Raw genomic sequence first — 23,411 nt, 5'->3', positions numbered from 1 at the left:
CTTTGGTATGGTTTCCAGCCATATTTTTAATGGCCGCAGATCAGTGCGTTACACTGTGTCAAATTCAAAGTGATTGGACAGTGGAAATGCTGAAACTGTTGCGTTGCTTCAAACACTGTCACGAGCATTCACACAGTATAAGAACATGACGAATTGTTTCTGGGATGAGCCTTTATTTAATGTTATACATCATTTTTGCAGAAAGAAAGAAATGAGAGTAAGACAATGATCATTTATTATTTAGTTGCGTTTATTTTGGACCTTGTTCCAGGTTCACTTCACAAACATGAAAACCAAAAATGACAAATTGAGCTGTATATGGTCCAGAAAAAATGGTCTCGAATCTAGACCCATATTTTGCCATTTTCTGTGATTGGGCCATCCCTGGCTCCACATATGACCTTTAATATTCCTTGTTCAACATTCCATTCAAAGCAGAGATTCAGGTCACTTTCAATGTATCTCAGACTGATGTAGGTAGAAAATGTAAATAAGGTACAGAATTTGGGTACAGCATGCACAGGTTGCCAATGTACATTGAACATACTTATAGAGGAAGCTGGGCGGTATGATGGTCTTGTGTGTACTGCCTTTTCACCTCTGGCCCTGGGCCTGCAACATAAGCCTTCCCCCAGGTTAACACTGACTGGTTCTAAATGGGCCATCTCATTCAGCGAGTTCTCAGAATGATGCAGAAAATGGAAATATCACATTGTTACGGGTGGGATTTTGGTGTGTTGTGTTTTATTATAATTGTTAATAATATGTGTATGCTTGCTATATCTTGTAATTCATAAGTACTATGCTATAGGATTACTTTGCAATATATTGAGAGCAAGATGAGACAATTCAGCCTTTGCATACTGAAAATCAAAACTGAACTCATGCTCGTGTAGGCTGCAGTGTACTAAATGTTAAACCGAACAATCAAACTAGTGGCTTTGGTATTGAAAGTCACAAATGTTGTACTATTGAAATAATCAAGCCAATCCTAGTCCTTGTGCTTTCTTAGTAAGCGTGCTTCGGTCTGAAAGTTATGAGAATTGTTCTTCTACATTCTGATCTGCAGGCTTTGAAATGGGAATGTGCACATCAGATTAAAAGGGCAGAGGATATACCTACCCCTGGATACAGCTCAACTAGTAATTGTTATAGTTATTTTCCAAAATTTCAGTTCTAAAGAGAGAAAATAAATAGGATCTTTTTTAAAAAATGCATTTAAGATATAACCAACTAAAATACATCTTGGTATAAATATTTAACCTCCATCGTACTTACCTCTTGTCTTGCTTTCCCCTTTCAATAACCATAAATAATAGTGACAGCACTTTTACTTTTCCATCAGCTCAATCTAAAGACCTAGCAGTGATTCTTATTTCCCAAGTATTCCACAGGTTAAACTTAATATAAAATGTAATTGTAATTTAGGATGCTACTTGAGGCTGAAGCCCATCCTTCTTCTCCTTTGCAGCTTTGAAAGATCACACAGCTCTAAGAAGTAACAGAGATGTCCCCATTGCTGCTTTTTTTTTTTAAAACGGAGATGGTGATTGGTTGATTCCTCATATAAGAGGATCCACAATTAAGCTTTATTTCCTTCAACTGAATTTTAACTACAACATTCAGCCAATTGCAACAATTTAATCAAGCACGGGAGGTAAATTCTGTGATATATTCCAATACCATCACAGACCAGGAGGGCTTATAAGCACTCAAGACAACTAAAGATCTTACAGTCTTTAACTCAATCCACAGAATTGGTTATATTGTAAATGTACTGAATTGAAAAATAGACACAAGTCAGGTCTTACTGTAGCTGAGTTTTATTGTAAAGTACAGAATTTTATTTGACAGCTTCCTTGTTTGGCTGAATTGATCACACTATTGATCACATCATTGGACTCTAGGGGAATCAAGGGATATGGGGATTGGGTGGGAAAGTGGAGTTGAGGTTGAAGATCAGCCAGGATCTTATTGAATGGTAAAGCAGGCTCGAAGGGCTGTATGGCCTAATCCTGCTCCTATTTTGTATGTTCTTATGTTCTTACACTAGAGGTTACATAGGAACAGGAGTAGGCCAATCAGCCTCTCAAGTCCATTCCACGGTCCTATTAGATTATGGCTGATCTACACCTCAACTCCATTTATCTGCATACACTTTGATACCCTTATCCAACAAAAATCTATCAATCTCAGTCTTGACAACCTCAATTGACCCCAGCATCCACAGCCTTTTGGTGGAGAGAGTTCCAGGTTTCCACTACCCTTTGTGTGAAAAAGTCCTTTCTGATTTCACTCCTAACTGGCTTAGCTCTAATTTTAAGGTTATGCCCCCTTGTTATGGATTCGCCACCGGAGGAAATAGTTTCTCTTTATTTACCCTACCAAATCCCTTTATCACTTTAAACACCTCAATTAGATCACCACTTAACCTTCTAAACTGAAGGGAATTCAAACCATGTTGGAACATACTGTGATGTCGTAACTGTAAAATAATTTTGTAGAAGACTAGAATATGGATGTTTTCCACAGTAACAGTGGTTACAGGTAGTGATTCAAGTATTAGAATTGGGAATAGCCAGTTCCAAAGTTTAGAGTGATATTGGCAAACTGCTGCATTCTCGGCCCTGTAGTTATCAATAATGTACCACTTCTGATGGGAGCATTTATACCCTGTAACAAATTCATCCAGTAGCAAATTCCATAAAGTCCTTCCCTGCTTCTTATTCTACCCAAAGCTTTTGCTAGATTGATCTGATATCATCAAAAGGGCACAGTATTATTAGTATAAACTGTATGACAACATTTTAAATCAAGACATCGACCAAATTGACAAACCGTTAACTCTGCTCACAGGTTAACCTCTTACTTAGTAAAAGGGACAGACCTTGTTTCGTTTCCAAAAAATTCTATTCTTAATCATCTAGAAATCAGACAAAGAGCGGAAGCAAAAATAGATTAGCAAAACTAAGACGAGAATGAATAATGACTGACAGGTAGCATAAAGGGAAACAGAAGTGTATATTATAAACACCTAAAAAATGGAAGAATGGTTAAAGGGCAGGGCTGATTAGAGGTGAAAAGGAAAATTGTCATATAGAGAGGATAACGGAATGACAGAGATATTAAATGAGTACTGTGGTAGTGGGAGTGAAAAGGTACATGAGGAGGAGGTGGAGCAATTCGGTAGGATAACTATAGAAAAGGAAATAGTACTGAAAAATGGTGGAACTCAAAGTGGAAAAGGCACTGTCCCTTAAAGGTGTACGTCCCAGAATACTGAAGAAAGTCAGAGAGAAATAACAAAGGCTCTGATCACAATCTTTCAAACATCCTTAGAAATGAAAGTTGTGCCACAGGACTGAAAGTAAAAGTAACTCTTCTGTTCAAAAAAGAGAGAAATCAGGTCCATATAGTCCAGTCAGCCTAACATCAGGAGTGGGTTAAGCTTCTAGAGGCCATAACATGGGATAAAATTAATACTTATTATAAAGGGTTAATTATAAACTGCCAGCATGGATTTGTAAAAATCAAGTCACGTTTGTTAAATTTAATAGAGTTCTTTGAAGAACTAATGGAATGTATTCATAAAGGAAATGCAGTGAATGTTGTGTATATTAATTTTCAAAAGGCCTTTGATAAGGTGCCACTTAGGAGGCTTGTTTATGATATTAAAGTGTATGGTATTAAATGAAGTAGTCATAGAGTCATAGAGATATAACGGCACAGAAGGAGGCCATTCAGCCCATCGAGTCCATGCCGTCTCTCTGTAGAGCAATCCAGTCAGTCCCATTCCCCACTCTATCCCTGTAGCCCTGCAAGTTTATTTCCCTCAAGTGCCTATCCAGTCTCCCCTTGAAAACATTGAGTGTCTCCGCTTCCACCCCTTTCGTGTGGGAACATGGATAGAAAATTGGTTAAAGGACAAAAGACAGAGGGGGGGGTTTTAATCCTCCACAGAGGGTGGGAGAATGGCGGGGTAGGTTAAAATTTCAAAAAACGTGACCCCAAACCGCCTCGAATGTGCCCATTTCCGGTTTTAACAGAGGTGGGGGGGGGGGCGAGCAGGAGACTAACCTCTCGAGTGGCGGGTCAGTTATTTAAATATGTTAATGAAGCTGCGTGCCTCAAATTTTACCAGAGTTTTAAATTTAACAGCTGCAGGCCGGGTTTCCCAGGGCTCGGGAAATTGGGCAGCTGAAGGGAGGTGCGAATGACCAGATCCAGCAATCCAAAGCCTCCCCCAAACCACGATCTCCCCCATGTTCCACCATCTCCCCCGACCTGCGATCTGTTCAACCCCTCTGCGATCTCCCTTGCCCTGCGATTTCTTCAACCATCCCTGTGATCTCTCCCTCCCTCTCATCCTCCTCTTCGGTCCCCGGTTACGGCCTTCTAATGCAGGCCTTCCCACCCAACAGCCAGCCGGGAAATGGAGAAAAAATATTCAATTGTGGTCCTGCCGTTAAATTCAGCAGGACCGCCGCATTCCCTGTATTTCTGATTTTCCCACCGGCTACAAACCTGCTTCCTCTCCTCCCCCTCCCCCGAGTCAGAGTAGGGGTCAATGGATGTTCTTTGGACTGGATCATGTAAACAGTCATGCCCGCAAGTCAGTGTTGGGACACCTCTCAATATGTATAAATGATCTGAGCTTGGGTTTAGGGGGCACAGTATCAAAATTTGCAGATGACACAAAAATATGGTTAACCGTGAAGAAGACTCTAAGCGACAGCAGGATTGTGTAAAAAATAACAGGGGATCCTAGATTGTATACAAAAGCAAAGAAGTAATGCTAAACCTACACAAAGCATTGGTTCCAGTGCAGCTCGAATATATGTCCAATTTGGGCCCCTTACTGTAGGGCAAATGTTAAGGCCATGGAAAGAGTGCACTAAGTTGAGAGGCTTTAGTTATGAGGAGAGACTAGATAAAGTGGGCTCTTTTCATTCGAAGAAAGATTAACAGGAGATCTAATGGAGGTGTTCAAATTTATGAGAGGTTTTGATAAAGTACATTGGTGAAAAACTTTTTCCATTGTTCAGTGAATCAGTAACTAGAGAGAATAAAGCTAAGAACATCAACAACAGAGACAAGGGAGAGGTTTGGAAACAGAGGGTTGCTAGGTCATGTAACAACCTACCAGAAACAATGGTGCAAGCAGTATCCATAATAGCCTTTAAAACAGAAGTGGATAAATATTTGAAAAGAAAAATTAAAAGATATAGACAAAGGGCAGAGGAATGGGGCTGATGGTGAGCTCTTTCAGCGAGCTGACATACATACATTGGGCTAAATGGTATCCTGCTGTGCTGTAAAATTCTGTGATTCAATGTGTACAGTATCCTCTTTAAACAGCCACACACAATGTTCTGATCAATCAATCCAGTTTTTGATTCAGTCTTCTCTATTGTTATCAAGGTTGCTTAGAATAAGATAACCTGCACATTACTCTCCGCTGATGTGCTTACAACTACTTCCTTGTTTAAGATGTAGCAGCTTAGCAATGTTTTCCAGGAACACAATAGCACAGGCATGTTCATTTACGGTTTGTCTTCTGGTTTCATTAAACTTCCATTACATGGCCCATGATATGTTAGCAGTGTGTTCCTTGGCTTTCATTCGAAGCACAGCAATACTTGATGACCTTCGTTCACACTCTGGCCTCGACTCGAAGGCATGTCCATCAGAGGAGGCCGACAGTACAGAGTCATTGAAGAGGTTGTTTAGAGCGACTTGACTGAACTGGCTTTGGTGATTTGATATGCCCATGTAGGCGCTGCCATTTCTATGTGAGTGAGGGTAAGGTGACATACAGGGGGATGATTCACGTGGTAATACGCAAGATGAAACTGCTGAGCCAGTGGAGCTATTCCCTGCCCACAAATTGTTTTGCAGCTGGAAAGAAAAACAGATGAATGTATGAATGTATTCATTTTCTATTCAGACTTACTGTTCTGCAGCTGCTGGAAACCCAGTAAAGCTTCAAACCGTTTAGTTGCTTCAATGTTGTTATTTAACATTTTACAGTACAACATGTCCTTTTATCTTACCCCTTGAGGGCAAAAGCAATCACAGAAAATTCCTGTTCTGCTTTCCTGAATAATGCTTAGTAAGGAAAGTATATGGAAGAAATATTTAAAGCTATGCTTATATCAGTGGAAATGTTTCAGATTGAAATCCCACGCTCTTATTAACTTCTATAAATAACCTTTAGAATATAGTCAACTCCTTGTTGTAACAGATAAGAATTTACAAATTACATTTTATTTTTAAATCTCCTAACTCTTCAGATGAGGAGTTCTCCTTTACATTCCAAGTTACGTCAATTCTGAAAGGAAATTTGTTTTTAAGCCACTTGATGTCACTTGGATTCATCTGCACTATTAGAGTGAATATTTTCATACAATTGGAACTGGCCTGAGATCATGGAACATTCTTCATGAGGGGAAGTCAATCATAGGATTGCAAGGATTGCCGATGTTGTAGGATGTATATCAAATCCTGAAATTCCAGATAGGTGGCGGCGCCACCAGAGGTGTGGCAGGGCAGAACTTCTGCCTGCCAACTGTTCTCAATGCTGAACTCTTCCAAAATCCCAGGGTCAGTGAGATTACATTGTTTAAGTGGGTGCCTGCTCCATTTCAGCACATCTGGGGGGCCCCAACCCAGAGTGGGTGGAGGGAGAGAAGTGTCGGTGCAACTTCTTGCCCCAGTGTACCAGGGCCAGCCAGGCTGAGTGAAATTAATAAAGGGGCTGAAAGGCCCAGAATTTAAAAAGCAGCATTCGACCAGTCTGCAATTGATTGCTGCGGTATAAAGAGATTTGTTTAAAAAACTGAATGTCTCCACTTTCACTTTTCCATTTAACGAAAATTCATTCGCGGGACGTGGGTGTCATTGGCAAGGCGGCATTTATTGCCCATCCCTAGTTGCCCCGACTGCGTGGCTTGCTAGGCCACTTCAGAGGACATTTAAGAGTCAACCGCATTGGTGTTGGACTACACTGGGTAAGGACAGCAGGTTTGCTTCCCTAAAGGACATAAATGAAACAGTTGGGTGTTTACGACATGGTCACTTTTACTGATGCCAGCTTTCTATTTCCATATTTTTAAAACTTTTGTAAGCATTAAGAAACAGTCAGAGGCTGGGCAGTTAAAGAGGGACAGGCACTGATCACATGGGATGGAAGGGATTAGAGATCAGAGAAAATAGGGAAACTGGGAGAGAGAAAAATATTGCAGAAACTGCAGAGAGAGAACGACACCCAGAAAAAGATAGGAGACAGTATGGAAACTGCAAAAGGATGGGATTGAGGCAAAGGAGAGAAAAGATAATGCAGAAATGTTTCAGAAAGAGAAAGAGGACTAGAACAGACCCTTAGATAAAGAATCTATAGTAATAGGAAGGAAAGAAAATATATAAACTGCAGATAAAATACAGAAGTTAGAGAAAAAATAGTACAGTACAAAAGCTAGGGAGAACACTGAACTCATTTGATGTTATTTGACTAGAAAAATACTGGATAGAGTTGTGTTGCATAAACAACATGTTATATGTTATATGTTGATTAATAAACTGAAGTTTTTAGATTAATTTTGGGTTGGTTTTTAATAACCACGTTAGATTTTCTACTCATTCACTCTGACTGGGTGGAAAATCTAGCCCACAAACATCCTGAAAATCTGATAATGCTGCCCTTTAGGAAATGGGGACTGGGAAAAGAAGAGAGAGAAATGTAGAGCCACTGGGGTGGTGAGAAGGATGATCATAGAAATTACATCATGGAAGGAGACCATTCAGCTTATCGTGCCTATATACCAACCAGTATTCGGTGCTGAGTACTGGTGAGGGCGATGGTTCCTCTGGGGAGTGCTGCCAGATCCAAGTCCACAGCACCACAGAAGGCTCAGCTGCACAGGCGGTGGGGGGAAGAGGAGAGGGAGAGCAATAGTGATAGGGGATTCAATAGTTAGGGGAGCAGACAGGCGTTTCTGCGACCGCCAGTATGGTATGTTGCTTCCCTGGTTCCAGGGCATTCTGAGGGGGGAGGGTGAACAGCCAGAAGTCATGGTCCATATCGCTACCAATGACATAGGTAGGAAGAGGGATGAGGTCCTGCAGGCAGAGTTTAGGGAGCTAGGGAAGAGGTTAAAAAGCAGGACCTCAAAGGTAGTAAGCTCCAGATTACTACCAGGGCCATGTGCTAGTGAGTACAGAAATAGGAAGATAGAGCAGATGAATGCGTGGCTGGAGAGATGGTGTAGGAGGGAGGGTTTTAGATTCCTGAGGAATTGGAACCATTTCTGGGGGAGTTGGGACCTCTACAAGCCAGACAGGTTGCACCTCAACGGGAATGGGAATGGGACCAATATCCTCACGGGAGGGTTTGCTAGTGCTGTTGGGGAGAGTTTAAACTAGCTTGGCAGGGGGATGGGAAACTAAGTATAGAGTCAATAGAGAGGGAAGAAAAACTGGAATTGGAAAACAAAAATGTAGAAAGTAAATTGGAAGGACAGAGGAATCAAGGGCTAGATAGTAGTCAACAAGGAGGTTTGCCTGTACTAAATGGTATATACTTCAATGCAAGGAGTATAGCGAACAAGGCAGATGAGCTGAGGGCACAGGCAGATACTTGGGACTATGATATTATAGCTATTACAGAGACATGGCTGAAAGAGGGGCAGGTATGGCAGCTCAACATTCCTGGTTACAGGATTTTCAGATGGGATAGAGAGGGAGGTAAAAAGGGAGGGTGGTCGCAGTATTGATTAAAGAAACTATTACAGCTGTGAGGAGGGATGATATGTTGGAGGGATCATCAAACAAGGCCATATGGATCGAACTGAAAAACAAAAAAGGGCCGATCACACTGCTGGGAGTGTACTACAGACCCCCAAACAGCGAGAAGGAGATAGAAGAACAAATATTTAGACAAATTTCTGAGAAATGCAAAACCTATAGGGCAATAATAGTAGGGGATTTCAACTACCCCATTATTAACTGGGATAAAATTAGTGTGAAGGGTACAGAGGGTGCGGAATTCCTAAAATGCATCCAGGAGAACTTTTTTAGCCAGTATGTAGCAAGCTCAACAAGGGAGGGGACGGTTCTGGACTTAGTTTTAGGGAAAGAAGCTGGGCAGGTAGAAGGCGTATCATTGGGGGAGCATTTTGCTAGTGACCATAATTCTGTTAGATTTAAGGTAGTTATGGAAAGGGACAAGGATAGACCAGGAATAAAAATTCTAAATTGAGGAAAAGCAAATTTTGCTAAGCTCAGAGGGGATTTAGCCATAGTGGACTGGAAACAGCTACTTGAAGGTAAATCAGTGTCAGAACAGTGGGAAGCATTCAAGGAGGAGATCCGGAGGGTTCAGACCAAATATGTGCCCTTAAAGAAAAAAGGTGGGACTAACAAATCTAGAGCCCCCTGGATGTCTAGAGATACAGGGTAGGATAAAGAAAAAAGGGAGGCGTATGACAGATACCGAGGGCTAAATACTCCAGAATCTTTAGAGGAGTACAGAAAGTGCAGGGGTGCAATTAAAAAGGATATTAGGAAAACAAAGAGAGAGCATGAAAATTTTTTGGCAAGTAAAATCAAGGAAAACCCAAAGATGTTTTATAAATATATTAAGGGTAAGAGGATAACTAAAGAAAGGGTAGGGCCTATTAGAGATCATGAGAGTAATCTGTGTGTGGAGGCGGGAGAGGTCGGTAGGGTTCTTAATGAATATTTTGCGTCTGTTTTCACAAAGGAGAGGGGCGAAGCAGAGATTGCTATCAGGGAGGAGGAGTGTGAAATATTAGATGAAATAAACATAGTGAGAGAGGAAGTATTTAGGTGTTTAGCAGCTTTAAAAGTGGATAAATCCCCAGGTCTGGATGAAATGTATCCCAGGCTGTTAAGCGAAGCAAAAGAGGAAATAGCAGAGGCCCTGACCATCATTTTTCAATCCTCTTTGGCTTCAGCTGTGGTGCCGGAGGACTGGAGGACTGCTAATGTGGTACCCTTGTTTAAAAAGAGAGAAAAGGATAGACCGAGTAATTACAGGCCAGTCAGCCTAACCTCGGTGGTGGGAAAATTATTGGAAAGAATTCTGAAGGACAGGATAAATCTTCATTTAGAAAAACACAATTAATCAAGGATAGTCAGCACGGATTTGTGAAGAGAAGGCCATGTCTGACAAACTTGATTGAATTTTTTGAGGAGGTAACAAGGAGGGTAGATGAGGGTAGTGCATTTGATGTAGTGTATATGGACTTTAGCAAGGCTTCTGCTAAGGTTCCACATGGCAGACTGGTCACGAAGTTAAAAGCCCATGGGATCCAGGGCAAAGTGTCAAGTTGGATTCAAAACTGGCTCGGAGACAGGAAGCAGAGGGTAATGGTTGATGGGTGTTTTTGTGAATGGAAGGCTGTTTCCAGTGGGGTTCCGCAGGGCTCAGTACTAGGTCCCTTGCTTTTTGTGGTATATATCAATGATCTAGACTTGAATATATGGGGTATGATTAAGAAGTTTGCAGATGATACTAAAATCGACTGTGTGGTTGATACTGAAGAAGGAATCTGTAGGCTGCAGGAAGATATCAATAAATTGGTCAGGTGGGCAGAACAGTGGCAAATGGAATTCAATCCGGAGAAGTGTGAGGTAATGCACTTGGGGAGGGCTAACAAGGAAAGAGAATACACATTAAATGGTAGGACACTGAGTAGCGTAGAGGAACAAAGGGACCTTGGAGTGCATGTCCACAGATCCCTGAAGGTAGCAGGCCAGGTAGATAAGGTGGTTAAGAAGGCATATGGAATGCTTGCCTTTATTAGCCGTGGCATAGAATACAAGAGCAGGGGGGTTATGCTTCAACTGTATAAAACACTAGTTAGGCCTCAGCTAGAGTACTGCTGCAGTTCTGGTCACCACATTACAGGAAAGATGTGATTTCACTAGAGAGGGTACAGAGGAGATTTACAAGGATGTTGCCGGGAGTAGAGAATCTTAGCTATGAGGAAAGACTGGATAGGCCTGGTCTGTTTTCCTTGGAACAGAGGAGGCTGAGGGGAGACCTTATTGAGGTGTATAAAATTATGAGGGGCATAGTTAAAGTGAATAGAAAGGCCCTATTTCCCTTAGCAGAGGGGTCAAAAACCAGGGGGCACAGATTTAAAGTAATTGGGGGAAGGTTTAGAGGGGATTTGAGGGGAAACTTCTTCACCCAGAGGGTTGTGGGGGTCTGGAACTCACTGCCTGAAAGGGTGATAGAGGCAGGAACCCTAACCACATTTAAAAAGTACTTGGATGTGCACTTGGGATGCTCTAACCTGCAGGGCTACGGACCAAGAGCTGGGAAGTGGGATTAGGCTGGATAGCTCTTTGTTGGCCAGCACGGACATGATGGGCTGAAATGGCCGCCTTCCGTGCTGTAACTTTCTATGAATCTATGATTCTATGAGAGAGCGAGACAGAGAAAACACAGAAAAATATCCTATTCAGAGGAAGAAGAAAGAAACTTGGATGAAGACAGAATGGCCGCGATTTCGCCTACCTGGGCGGCTTCAAGGCGGGAGAGGTTGGCGGGGGGGCAGCAACCCCGCTGCTGTATGGATCCCGTCGATAAATCGAATCTTGCCCTAATGGGCCTTGTTAGGTCTGCCCTGCGTGTTTCCCAGCCCTATTAAAGGGTGCGAGTCTGGTGACGGTTTATTTAAAGGGGCCATGGCCCCAGCTACTGTCAGTTGCAAATTGATAGCATTCAGTGCTGTCAGTGTTTGAGTCCCTGCACTATGAGCTTGCAGCACCAACGAGCAGCACCTCGTTTCACAGATGAGTCCCTCTATCATCTTGTGGAGGGAGAGCTATCATCGTGTGGAGGGAGAGAGAGCACGTAGGGAGATTCTCTTCCCTGCTGACGGCAGGAAGAGGCCTCCCCAGCAGACAAAGGCAGCGTGGCTGCAGATATCGCAGGAGGTTACAGGGCTGTCAGTGGTGGTTCAAACCTGGGTGCAGTGCCACAAGAGGTTCAATGATGTAGTAAGATCAGGAAAAGTGAGTATTAAGCCACAATGACCTTGATGTTGCTGTGCGTCACATCACATTCGCACCACTCTACATTGCCATCCATACTCCTGCACAACACTACACAGCCCAACATCCCCTGTACCTTCATCCATCCCTCTAACTCTATCTACATTATCAGGTCGCCAACTTACTATGCAGCCCTCACACTGAGCCTCATCGTTATGCAATGACAGCAACTAACAACACAAAAGGAGGCAACTTGGTATTGCCAACCCACTCCATCAAATTGTCAGTGTAAATCTCTATGCCATGCCATTCCTTACACTCATACCATCACTCTCACTGAACCTTCTCTTATTTTCCTCCTTGCAGGAAAAGATAGCCCACAATAAGAGGGAGTGGGGGAGAACGGGAGGACACCTTCACAAACCATGTCATATCTGATGAGTGCAGACGAGGCAGCACTGGAGATTGTTGGAGTGGTGGATGTTGCGGAAGTAGAGCTGGAGAGAGGGGCTCAGTAGAAGAAGCTGGAGACAGATTGAATTTCCATACAATTGCATGCCTTTCATCATTGCCTCATATGGTGTGTGATGTCTAGACAAGATGAATGCTCATCATGTGGATAATAGTATGTGTCTGCAGTAGACATCCTGTATATCTAACAGATGTCTTCACTCTCCCACAGGTCCATCAAGAGCCCCCCCCCCAATGTCCAGGAGCAACATCAAGAAGACTCCTCAGAGGAGCCTCCTGTCTCTGAGGGTGCAGCGTCACCTCAGACAACGCAACCCAGCACCAGCGCAGACTCGCACACCTCGGTGGGTATGTCGCGAGATAGAGTAGTGTTGTCACCTGGTGCCTCACAGATCACAACTGAGCAGCAGCAGATGGTGGAGACATTGACAGCAGTGGAAACTCCTCGTCGGAGGGCGCAGGAGTCTCCTAGCTCTGCTCAGCTGCATGAAAGCGCTGAGCTCGGGGGCCATCCAGGAAATGGGCAATTCTGGAGCTGCAGGAACAAGTGCAGGAGGCTCTGACTGGTTTCATAACCGAGGTGACTGCAAGTGTGAAAAGAATGGAGGAGTATATCTCCAGCATGAGCATCACAGTGGGGCAGTCACTGGCAACTATAGCTTCCTCCATGGATAGGATGTCCACCTGCATGGAGGAGACATGGTGCCAGTCGCATGAGAACATGGTTTCACTTCAAAATAGATGGTCATCTGTGGAGGATAGATGGGCATCTATGGAGGAGAGAAACCAGAGGTTCATAGACGTCCTTTGTAGGAGGGATGTCTGTATAGACGTGGGCACTCAAGGCCCAACTGAAGGGCAGCAAGGTGCTCTCCAGCTACTTGCTAGTAGGGAAGTGTGGGTGGCCCATGAGAGGGATGATGGTGGGAGGGGACATGGAAGTGGGGGCTCCGCTCCAAGCGCTCTGACTTCCACCCCCTTGTCAAGCCCTCGGTCAGAGCCCCAGATGCCTCCCCGGACAGTGATGGCTGAGTCTGCACGGAGCCATCAGTGGCTACAAAACCTAGAGGACGACCGCCAAAGGTGTCTAAGCAGGCGCAGCACGGAGGTGAGGAGGCTGTCTCTACCTCTGCTAAAGCCACAGGGGTAGCACCATGTAGAAGCACCTGGAAAAGAAAGATCCCACACAAAGAGTCACAGGGGTAGTCACTCGGGTGTGTCTTTCTTTATCAATGTCTTGTTAGTATTCTATGAAGTGCAGTTAGTAAATCATCTAATTGCCTCACTTGGAGGTCGTTGGCAAATTTGTGTGATGAAATGGAAGTGGCAGAGTGAAGGGTCAGGGTTCATTTCACACCCAGCGATGGTGGTGAGAGTCAAAACAAGGGACGAATCATTGTTCGACTGCTGCATGATGTTGGTGTTGGGTGATGCAAACCTGCATATGTGGGTGGCAGCCACATGTATGAGCTGCATGAAGTTATTGAAATCTGCAGGTGTTCCTCATCCTCATTACCATCCTCATGGTGAGCCTTCTCGTCCTCATCCTCCTCGTCCTCCGATGAGGCTCTGCACTCAGTGCTGTCTTCCGCATCCAGTACTAATCCTTGCTCTTGCGCTATGTTGTGCAGGGCGCAGCAGATGCCGACTATTCACAAGACCCTAGCTGGTGCGTACTGAAGGGTTCTTCCAGATCTCTTGAGGCATCTGAAGCGCATTTTGAGCAAGCCTATTGTCTGCTCGATGGCACTTCTCGTGGAGATGTGGCTTTGATTATAATGTCCCTCAGGCTCATTTGTTGGCCTCCTCAAAGGTGCCATGAGCCACGTCTTCAGGGGATAACCCTTGTCTCCAAGCAGCCAGCCGACCAGACTGTTTGGTGGAGTGAAGAGCTGAGGGACAGTGGACTGGCGCAGGATGTACGAGTCATGGCAGCTGCCAGGGAACTTGGCGCACACATAGATGATAATCTTCCTATGGTTGCAGACCAGCTGAATGTTGAGGGAGTGGAAGCCCTTGCGGTTAACAAATGCTACTGGGTTGTGACGGGGTGCCCTGATGGCCACATGTGTGCAGTCGATGGCCACATGTGTGCAGTCGATGACTCCCTGCACCCGTGGGAAGCCAGCTAGAGTGGCAAAGCCAAGCGCACGCTCATTGGCAGTGGCTTCATCAGTGGCAAAATGCATATAATTTGCGGACTTGTTAAAGAGGGCATTGGTTACCTGTGCAATGAATCTGTGGGCGGCCGACTGCGGGATGCCACAAAGGTCTGCTGCGGATGCGTGGAAGGAGCCTGAGGTGAAGAAGTTGAGGGTAAGGGTGAGTTTGACAGCCACTCATAAGGAGTGTCCACCCCTTCCTCTGGGCTGCAGGTTTTGCTCCAGCAATGTGCAAATGTCGGCGATGACCTGGTGTGATAGCCTGAGCCTCCTTTGGCACTGCTGCTCCATCATGTTGAGGAAGATCATCCTCTGCCTGTATACCCTGTGTTGGGGGTATGGCCTCCGGCATAGCGCAGCCCTGCGCTGATGCCCTCTGCCCTGTGCAGCATCAGGTGGTTGAGGAGAAGGTTGGTGCTCTTGTTGTTGCTGCTGCTGCTGGTGTGGCTGGTTCTGCTACTGCTGCAGCGGCTGATCATCATCAGATTCGGAGGACCAAGGTGACAGAGCATAAATCGTGCCCATTCTGATGATTCATATGGCAGGTGAAGTTCAGATGACAGAACCAATCTATCAAGGGTTAGATATGATGTTGCAAGGAGATGACAGTGAATAGAGAGTTTACTGCAAACACTTCCCAAATGCATAAAGCTTAAAAATCTGTTCCAAATACTCAAGCCTGAAGCTTCTGAGAGTGGAAAGTGACCAGCTGGTTTTAAACCACTTTTGCAGCTGTCACCTATTGAAAGAAATTGAGGGTTGTTCAGAACCCAACATACTTACCTGGCGTGATCCCCGAGCGATGGGAACCTCGTGGAAAACTTGGGAAAATACTTAGTGCCTGCTAAAATGGTGAGTAAATTGGTTTAAACACCCTCTCAACAAGCACAATTGAATGACCCGTCGCTTAGTGCCGTGTCTGCAAAGGGAAACTCACAAGGAGGCGGGTTTAGAGCGGGATACCGCCCCACTGTCAATCATTTGGATTTTGACAGTGGACCCGCCTCCGAACGCATCCTCTGAGCGCCGGCAAAATTCAGCCCAATGAGTTTCTTAATCATAAAAGGTTATTGATTTTTATAAATGTTTGGCTTAATTATTGAACAATTATTTTTTTGACTACATTAAAAATGACATGTTGTCTACATGGATTTTCAGAAGGCGTTTGACAAAGTACCACATGGAAGGCTAGTTAACAAAATTGAGGCTCATGGAATAGGTGGGTCAGTGGCAGCTTGGATAAGGAATTGGCTTAAAGATTGAAATCAGCAAGTTGTGGTAAATAGCTGTTTTTCAGACTGGAGGATGGTAGACAGTGGTGTTCCCCAAGGATCAGTGCAGGGGCCACAGCTTTTTTTGATATATATAAATGACCTGGATATTGGAATACAGAGTAAAATTTCTAAATTTGCTGATGACACCAAACTTAGAGGTGTGGCAAACAGTGATAATGATACCAATTGACTGCAACGGGACATAGAAAGGCTAGCAGAATGGGCAGACGGAATTTAATACAGAGAAGTGTGAGGTGACGCATTTTGGCAGAAGGAACAGGGAGAGGCAATATACACTTAATGGCACAGTTTTAATGAGTGTGCAGGGACAGAGGGACCTGGGAGTTAATGTGCATAGATCCCTGAAGGTGGCAGGACATATTGAGAGAGTGGTTAGCAAAGTATATGGGATCTTGGGCTTCATAAATAGAGGTATTGAGTACAAAAGTAGAGTAGTTATGCTGAACCTTTATAAAGCGCTGGTTAGGCCACAACTGGAGTATTGCGTCCAGTTCTGGTCACCACACTTTAGGAATGTGAAGGCACTTGAGAGGGTGCAGAGGAGATTTACCAGAATGGTTCCGGGGATGGGGGATCTTAGCTACAAGGACAGGTTGGAGAAGCTGGATTTGTTTTCATTAGAGCAAAGGAGGTTGAGGGGTGATTTGATAGAGGTGTACACGATTATAACGGATTTGGATAGGCTAGACGGGAAAGGCTGTTCCCACTAGTTGATGGTACAAGGACTAGGGGACACAGATTTAAGGTTTTGGACAAGAGATACGGGGGGATGTGAGGAAAAACTTTTTTACGCAGCGAGTGGTGAGGACCTGGAACTCGCTGCCGATGGAAGTGGTGGAAGCGGAGACACTCAGGGAGAAAAATTGAGTCGCGCCCCCTTTGGGGCACTAACTTCACCAGGGCACTACTTTTAGTGCCCCAAAAGAATTAGCGCCCCCATGGCCGAAATTCACTGGTAGCACCCCAAGATGGAAGCAGTGTGCTACTGGAAGCGCCCCGCCACCCTCTTGGGACGTTACGAGTGAATGTCGCAGCACAACGTGCCGCAGCGCCACGCTCTGCAGCACATTGCGCCGTGGTACTGCAGGCCTTCCTCCCCTTCTTAAAGGGGAGGGGCCTAGCGCAGCATGACCCGGGGCCCAGCTGGGCCACCAGGGATCGGAGTGCTGGCAAAAGAGCCCAGCATTCAAGAGAAGTGCCGGGCTCACGGAGAGCAGCCGGCACTCCGTGGGGAGGCTGGTCAGGAGGCCAAGGACGGCAGAGGGGGCAGGTGCTGGCAAGCAGCCAGCAACAAAAATGGCCACCCGGCACCTCCCCTTTAATTTGCACCGCCCTGGCCACAGGTAGGCCCCCCTGACCCCGTTGGACATAGAGTTCAGCGGTAAGTCAGGGGTCGCTACCAAAGATCGCAGCCGGGGCGTGAGTGGGGCACTGCACACGGTGATAACGGGAGGCGCAAAGCAACCGAATTTTTAGGCCTCAATGTTTTCAAGTGGAGACTAGATAGGCACTTGAGGGAAATGAACTTGCAGTGCTACAGGGATAGAGCGGGGGAATGGGACTGACTGGATTGCTCTGCAGAGCCGGCATGGACTCAATGAGCCAAGGGGGAAAAATTTGGTTGCTTTGCGTTAATGGGGTGCAAAGCAATTTGCGCCCGGGCGCTGCCAACGCCTCCCACGAAATTCAGCGGGAAGTTAGCGGCGGTGCTAATCATTAGCGCCCTGCGGCGCTGCGGCGCCGATGATGACATCATCACCATGCGCAGCACCCCGCTCGTGCCCTGGCTGCAATTCTTTGTAGCGCCCCCTGACTTGCTGCCAGACGCTGTGTCCAACGGGGTCAGGGGGGCCTACCTGCGGCCAGATCGGCGCTATGTAAAGGTGAGTTGCCGGGCGACCATTTTTGTTGCTGGCCGCCTGCCAGCACCTGCCTCCGCTGCCATCCCTGACCTCCTTGCCCGGCACAACAGTGTGCCAGCTGCGCTCCATGAGCCCGGCACTTCTCTTGAGTGCCGGGCTCTTTTGCCAGCACTCCCGATCCCTGGGGGCCCAGCTGGGCCCTGGGTTGCACTGCGCAAGGCCCCTCCCCTTTAAGAAGTGCCGTGATATTCCCTCACAGTGCCCCAAGAGGGAGTCGGTGCGCTTCCAGTAGCGCCCCGTGTCCCTCTTTGGGCGCTACCACTCAATTTCGGTTGCGGGGGCGGTAATTTTTCTGGGGCGCTAAAAGTAGCGCCCGGTGAAGTTAGCGCCCCAAAGGGTGCGCGACACAATTTTTCGCCCTATGACTCTATAAATGTCTTCAAAGTTTGAAAGAATCAAAGAAAGTATCATTGTGGACATCATCTTTGCTGTATAGCAAATGTTGTGATTTATTTTCACCCTGTAGGCAATGCAAAAGATGTTCTTCTGTTAACCTCTGAAGGATGATATAAATCACATGACAAGGGAACAAGAGCTTTCTTGATCTTAAACATTTTGAAATTATCAGCAGAGGGAGGGAGTCTTTTCCAGTTTGTGCTTCCCATATCCAAAGTCAGAATAAATGTGGTACTCAAAGATCAAAGACTCAGTTTAGTTAATGCCGTTACACAGTGTGTTAAATTTGATTCATACACAATATATGAATAGATGTAATTTGAATGCCAATTGGACTGGAGAATTATATCATGCTAATAAGAAATATTTTTCAGATAGTATTATCTGTGTCTGTGAAAGTGATTCAAAACCCTTTAAAGTTCAGCTAATAACTAGCACTTGTATTTAAAATCACTCCAGAAGGGAGCTTTAGCTACCAAACCATGTAAGTACATGCATCAAAAGCATACATTTTTACCTTTAAACAGCACTAAAGCCATTGAATGAACCTATTTATGATTGTTTTTAAAGTGGGCAGACTACTTGTCAATTTATAGTGTTTCCAGTCATCCCAACCATTGTGTAACATTACCCTTTGTGCCGTCTTCTACCTACCTGTGAATAAGTCTCTGTCCGGGGTAAAAGAGACACATCATAGGAGGTTGCAAAGTGGCTTCGAGCTTGTTGTAACTGTCCATAACGTTCCCTCTTTCTCCATTTTGCTCTTCTATTTTGAAACCAAACCTGCAAAGAAATAGAAGATCTTTGTTCCAATCTCCCACATCCCAGAAGTTGACAGACTGCTGATTAATGTTGGGGAATGCTGCCTGGCAGAAATGGAGCTCGTTGATTTGGTATGATCTTCACCCAGTGAAATTTTCTGAAACATTTTTAGTGGGTATTTTTAAACTTTTCTACGTGGTAGATCCCCCTTGAAGATATTAAAACTCCACCTGAGGAATCCCTACAAATATTAACAAGTTCCCAGTAACCTAAACTTTTGAAAGACAGTGTCAGCTATCCAACAAAAACAGTGTCATCATTGTGGAAAACATTTTCGCTAGTATATTGCAATAGCAAAAATCTGCTAAGTCAATACAAAAATCTGATGATTTAACAGAGCCCAGCTTGAAAGCTTCTGCTTTACAGAGAGTGTGAAGGACACAATGGAGTGTAAATTCACCTTGGGCTGTATCGCAAAATGGGCGATAGTGAATCGGCAACTCGTTTTGTACTCTGCCCAATCGCTTTTAGAAAATCAGGCAGAGTACAAAACAAATCATTGATTTGCGATGCTCAGCATGCGAAATGGGTTGTCGATTCGCTCTCGCCCATTTTGTGCTACAGCCCAAGGCAAATTTATATCCCAATGTGTCCCTGCTTAGAAAATCTGTAGCTCACAGATGCGGTTGAAAGTGGTTTAAGGCACTTATACATCGCCACTTGTTTAGTATGGATTGTGGAAGACTGGCATCTGCGAGTCAGCTCCACACGTTTACTCTGCTAAATCACCTCTCTCATCCCAGCAGCGGGATTGTAGACCCATGAATAAGGAGGTCTACGATCCTGCCCCACAATAAAGGCGCATAAAGATTATTCACAGGCACTAGTCTGCCATAATCCAAACTAAACAATCGCCAGCATGAAAGTGGCCTTTACTGACATCGGGGACCAACATCAACTCTCATTTTAAGCAAGAATTTACAACTGCTCCCACATTCTGCATTATTGTCTTTGAATGTAGACCATTTTGACTCTGTCACTAGGCTCTGCTTATTCTGACATTATTTGCAAGAGCAAAGCTGTAAAGTAACAAAATGCAATAAGCCAGAATTAAAAAGGCTTTTCAAACTAAGATAAAGGCACACAGGCTTTTTGTTTAAGATATCTAAAATAATCGTCTAGGTGATTGTCAATTTGTACAGCTACATGGTGATTTAGTCAGGACCTCCAGTACTAATAAATCACCTAACTCTGAAACTTGGAAGACATTAGGAAGTCAGTTATTGATGAGATTGTCCAACCGCTCATATAACAGAGCTGATGATATTCCACATAGTGCAGTCAGGGCACAGAGTTTGAAAGATAATTACAAACAGATTATGGAAGAAGTGGGAAGCAAACCCAGTGCTGTGACTGTTGTGAAACTCTTGGCATGCTCCCCTCAACATGTCATATTAAAAACACCGATTATCTCCTTTGCGTCTTTTCTGTTGTTGGTGAGCTCACACTCACAGCAATTTACAGCTTCCAGCCTGCTCACGTATTTTAACAGAGGCTCATAAATATTCATGACCTGCCTTTTCAAATCAAGGGAAATAAAAGCAGTGTTTATTTTACTGGGCTTGTGTAGTTGATTTTTGAATTTTTAAACAAGTCTATCTGATGGAAACATTTAACTTGGAAATGTCTATACTAATGAGTAAGTGGGTGGTGATGAGGGGTGCGGAGGTGGGGTGGGAGGGTGGGGGAGCGGAGTGGGGGGGGGGTGTCCTGGAAGGAATGTTGGGGTGTTGTTACCATGTCAGTATGTATTTTAGCATTTAGTTTCACCTCAAGAGCAAGGGAAATTTGTCAAAAGCCACCATGGGCTGATAATAAATGGACTTGCTTGGCATGCCTTGAAAAGCTGTAATACAATTAAGGGGATCATATGACATAAAGAAGAACAAAACTCAAGCGATATTATTAAGTCAGCAGAACTCCAAGGCTGTGTGATAGCTTGTAACACACATCAACCCAGCTATTATTTTTAGAATACAATCTTTCATTTTGCTGTTTATTTTATTCTGCTGCTATTTACACCAGTTACCATTGAAACATGTTCCTTTCACTGTTATCATGTTTCCCATTCTCATCTATCCACGACAATATCACAAAACAAAGGACATTTACTTTTTAACACTCTTCCATGTGACATAAACACTTGCAAAACTGCATTCTTTTTTGCAGCCATTTTAACAAAATGTTGCAATAGTATTAACTGGGGCCTACCAATTAAACATTTCAGAGATTTTACCACAGTTTTATTCAAAATTATAAAAGAAATCAAAATTTGCCAATTCACACTGCTGATCTCACCAAATTGCAAGAGCGCTATTATTGATAGGTACTGAAATGCCAATTGCAGCATTACGACCCCCACAATGTTATCCCATGATCTCTTCTGTGCCCACGTTTCAGGGTGTGTAATAGGGAAATACCTCGAATTTTGCCTCAACAAAGAACAGAAGAAGTTGGAGAAGATTTCCTCCAGCTTGACGATAGGAATTTACTTTGTTCTGCCTGTGTTAATGTGTGATGTTGTTCTGTTGATATTTTAGCTAGTACCTAAAGAAATGTCTGTGGATGATGGAGAAACTGCTGAAAATGATAAATGCAAATTTGAGTTTTCAAATCTGAAATTGGCAAGCCCTTGTGATAATCACAGAAACCCCACAATGCAGATAGAGGCCATTTCGGCCCATCGAGCCTGCACCGACACATATCCCACCCGATCCCCGTAACCCCTACACCAACACATATCCCACCCTAGCCCCGTAACCCCACATATTTAATCCCCCTAACACTAAGGGTCAATTTATCCTAGCCAATCAACCTAACCCGCACATCTTTGGACTGTGGGAGGAAACTGGAGCACCCGGAGGAAACCCACGCAAACACAGGGAGAATGTGCAAACTCCACACAGACAGTCACCCGAGGCCGGATTTGAACCCGGGTTCCTGGTGCTGTGAGGCAACAGTGCTAACCACTATGCCACCGTGCTGATATACTTCAGCTAGTGTGGTAATTATCCATCCTAAGGTTATTACACAATGTGCACTAAATAGACAGCTTTTTAAAACATCGACTACAGTAAAGTACAGTTATATCATGCCCAGAGGTACGGCTTAATAGCTCACAAGTGACAAAGTCTTGATAGAGTTTTGGTTGGGGCAAGTAATACGACATCAGATGACTTCCTGCAACAAGTCCCATCAATTCCATTACTTACTGTGCGTGATTTGATAACCAAATACCACAATTTTACATTAAAAAATCCCAAGAGGCGAAGAGAATTCCACTTTCTGAGCATACCCGAGTGATAACAAATCACTTGCCAAAATTATGTTTCATCTCAGAAGTAGAGATAATTATCTTTCTGTTGGCCATGATATATTTTATTTGTAAGATTTGTGAGTACGTTTTCAACTAAAAGAAATCAATGCATGTTTCTGCATTGAAAAGAATGTCCTACTTCTGTTAATTTCCAGGGCGATGCTAAACGTTCCTTACAGGAAACAAACAGCCAAGTCTTCCTTATTCCTAGCTAACATTCTGTAAAAAATCTAGCACAGCAACTAGTGCAATTTAGAAAATGGTAGTTATCAGCAGTATATCTTTCTTTAACTTTTGTGTCTGTAATCTCTATATTTTTTATGCATTTAAATGGCCAGAATTTGCTGTCCATATAATGGCTAATGGCGCTCGTCGTTATTTATGCATAAATGGTACAGCAACTTCAGGCGAGGGGCAGATGCGCGGTCAAATGCCAAAATCCAAAAGTTGCTGCCCAAGTTGAGCCACTCCGCCATTAGCTTGGCGAAAATGGCATTTTGCTGTCTGCCTCACCATTGACACACGTTGCTGTATTTGTGCAGTAGATATGAATTAAGCCCACCACAGCCAATTAGGGCTAGTTATTAGTAGTGTAAGCACCCTTTTAACGATGAGATAATTGTTAATTACTGCCAATCAACCTCTCAGCCACTGAAAATTAAGTATTACATGTATGGAGTCTCATTCCTTCAGGTTTTGAATTTTTCGAGGAGATTTTTAAAATGTCAAATTTTAAATTTTAATTTTTTTTTCTTACTTTTCCTTTCTGTTTTTTTCTCTCTCTCCAATCCAATCTTACTTTCACTCTCTTCATTTCTCTTTCTGCCCCTGATTTGACATTGAATTCACCCCTTTAATTCAGCCTTCTTCTCAGTCCTACAAGATACCCAATTGGTTTCCCTATTCACTCAGGCCCCAGATGCCATGTTTCACTCGCTGCGCCATTATAAGCTCACACTTTCAGCAGCTTTGTGGGCAAAAATGTTTTGAGCTGAAGGGTGCA

General features: G+C 44.1%; 1 protein-coding gene across 1 annotated transcript in view; it reads right to left on the bottom strand.

Annotated features, from left to right (window-relative positions):
* Positions 1–254: 254 nt before the first annotated feature.
* Positions 255–23,411, bottom strand: part of alx1 (ALX homeobox 1) — a 32,439-nt gene continuing 9,282 nt past the window's right edge. Inside the window, exons 3-4 of the mRNA XM_086009309.1 lie at positions 18,925–19,053; positions 255–5,898 (exon numbers count right to left, since the gene is read on the bottom strand). Coding sequence (XP_085865435.1) covers positions 5,578–5,898; positions 18,925–19,053 — 450 coding nt within the window. The 3' untranslated portion in view covers positions 255–5,577. The remainder of the gene's footprint in view (positions 5,899–18,924; positions 19,054–23,411) is intronic.

Source organism: Somniosus microcephalus, chromosome 16 (assembly GCF_052327205.1).
Source record: "Somniosus microcephalus isolate GS21.2 chromosome 16, FLI_Smic_1.0, whole genome shotgun sequence".
Classification (NCBI taxonomy): Eukaryota; Metazoa; Chordata; class Chondrichthyes; order Squaliformes; family Somniosidae; genus Somniosus; species Somniosus microcephalus.
This window is presented reverse-complemented; position numbering and strand designations above follow the sequence as displayed.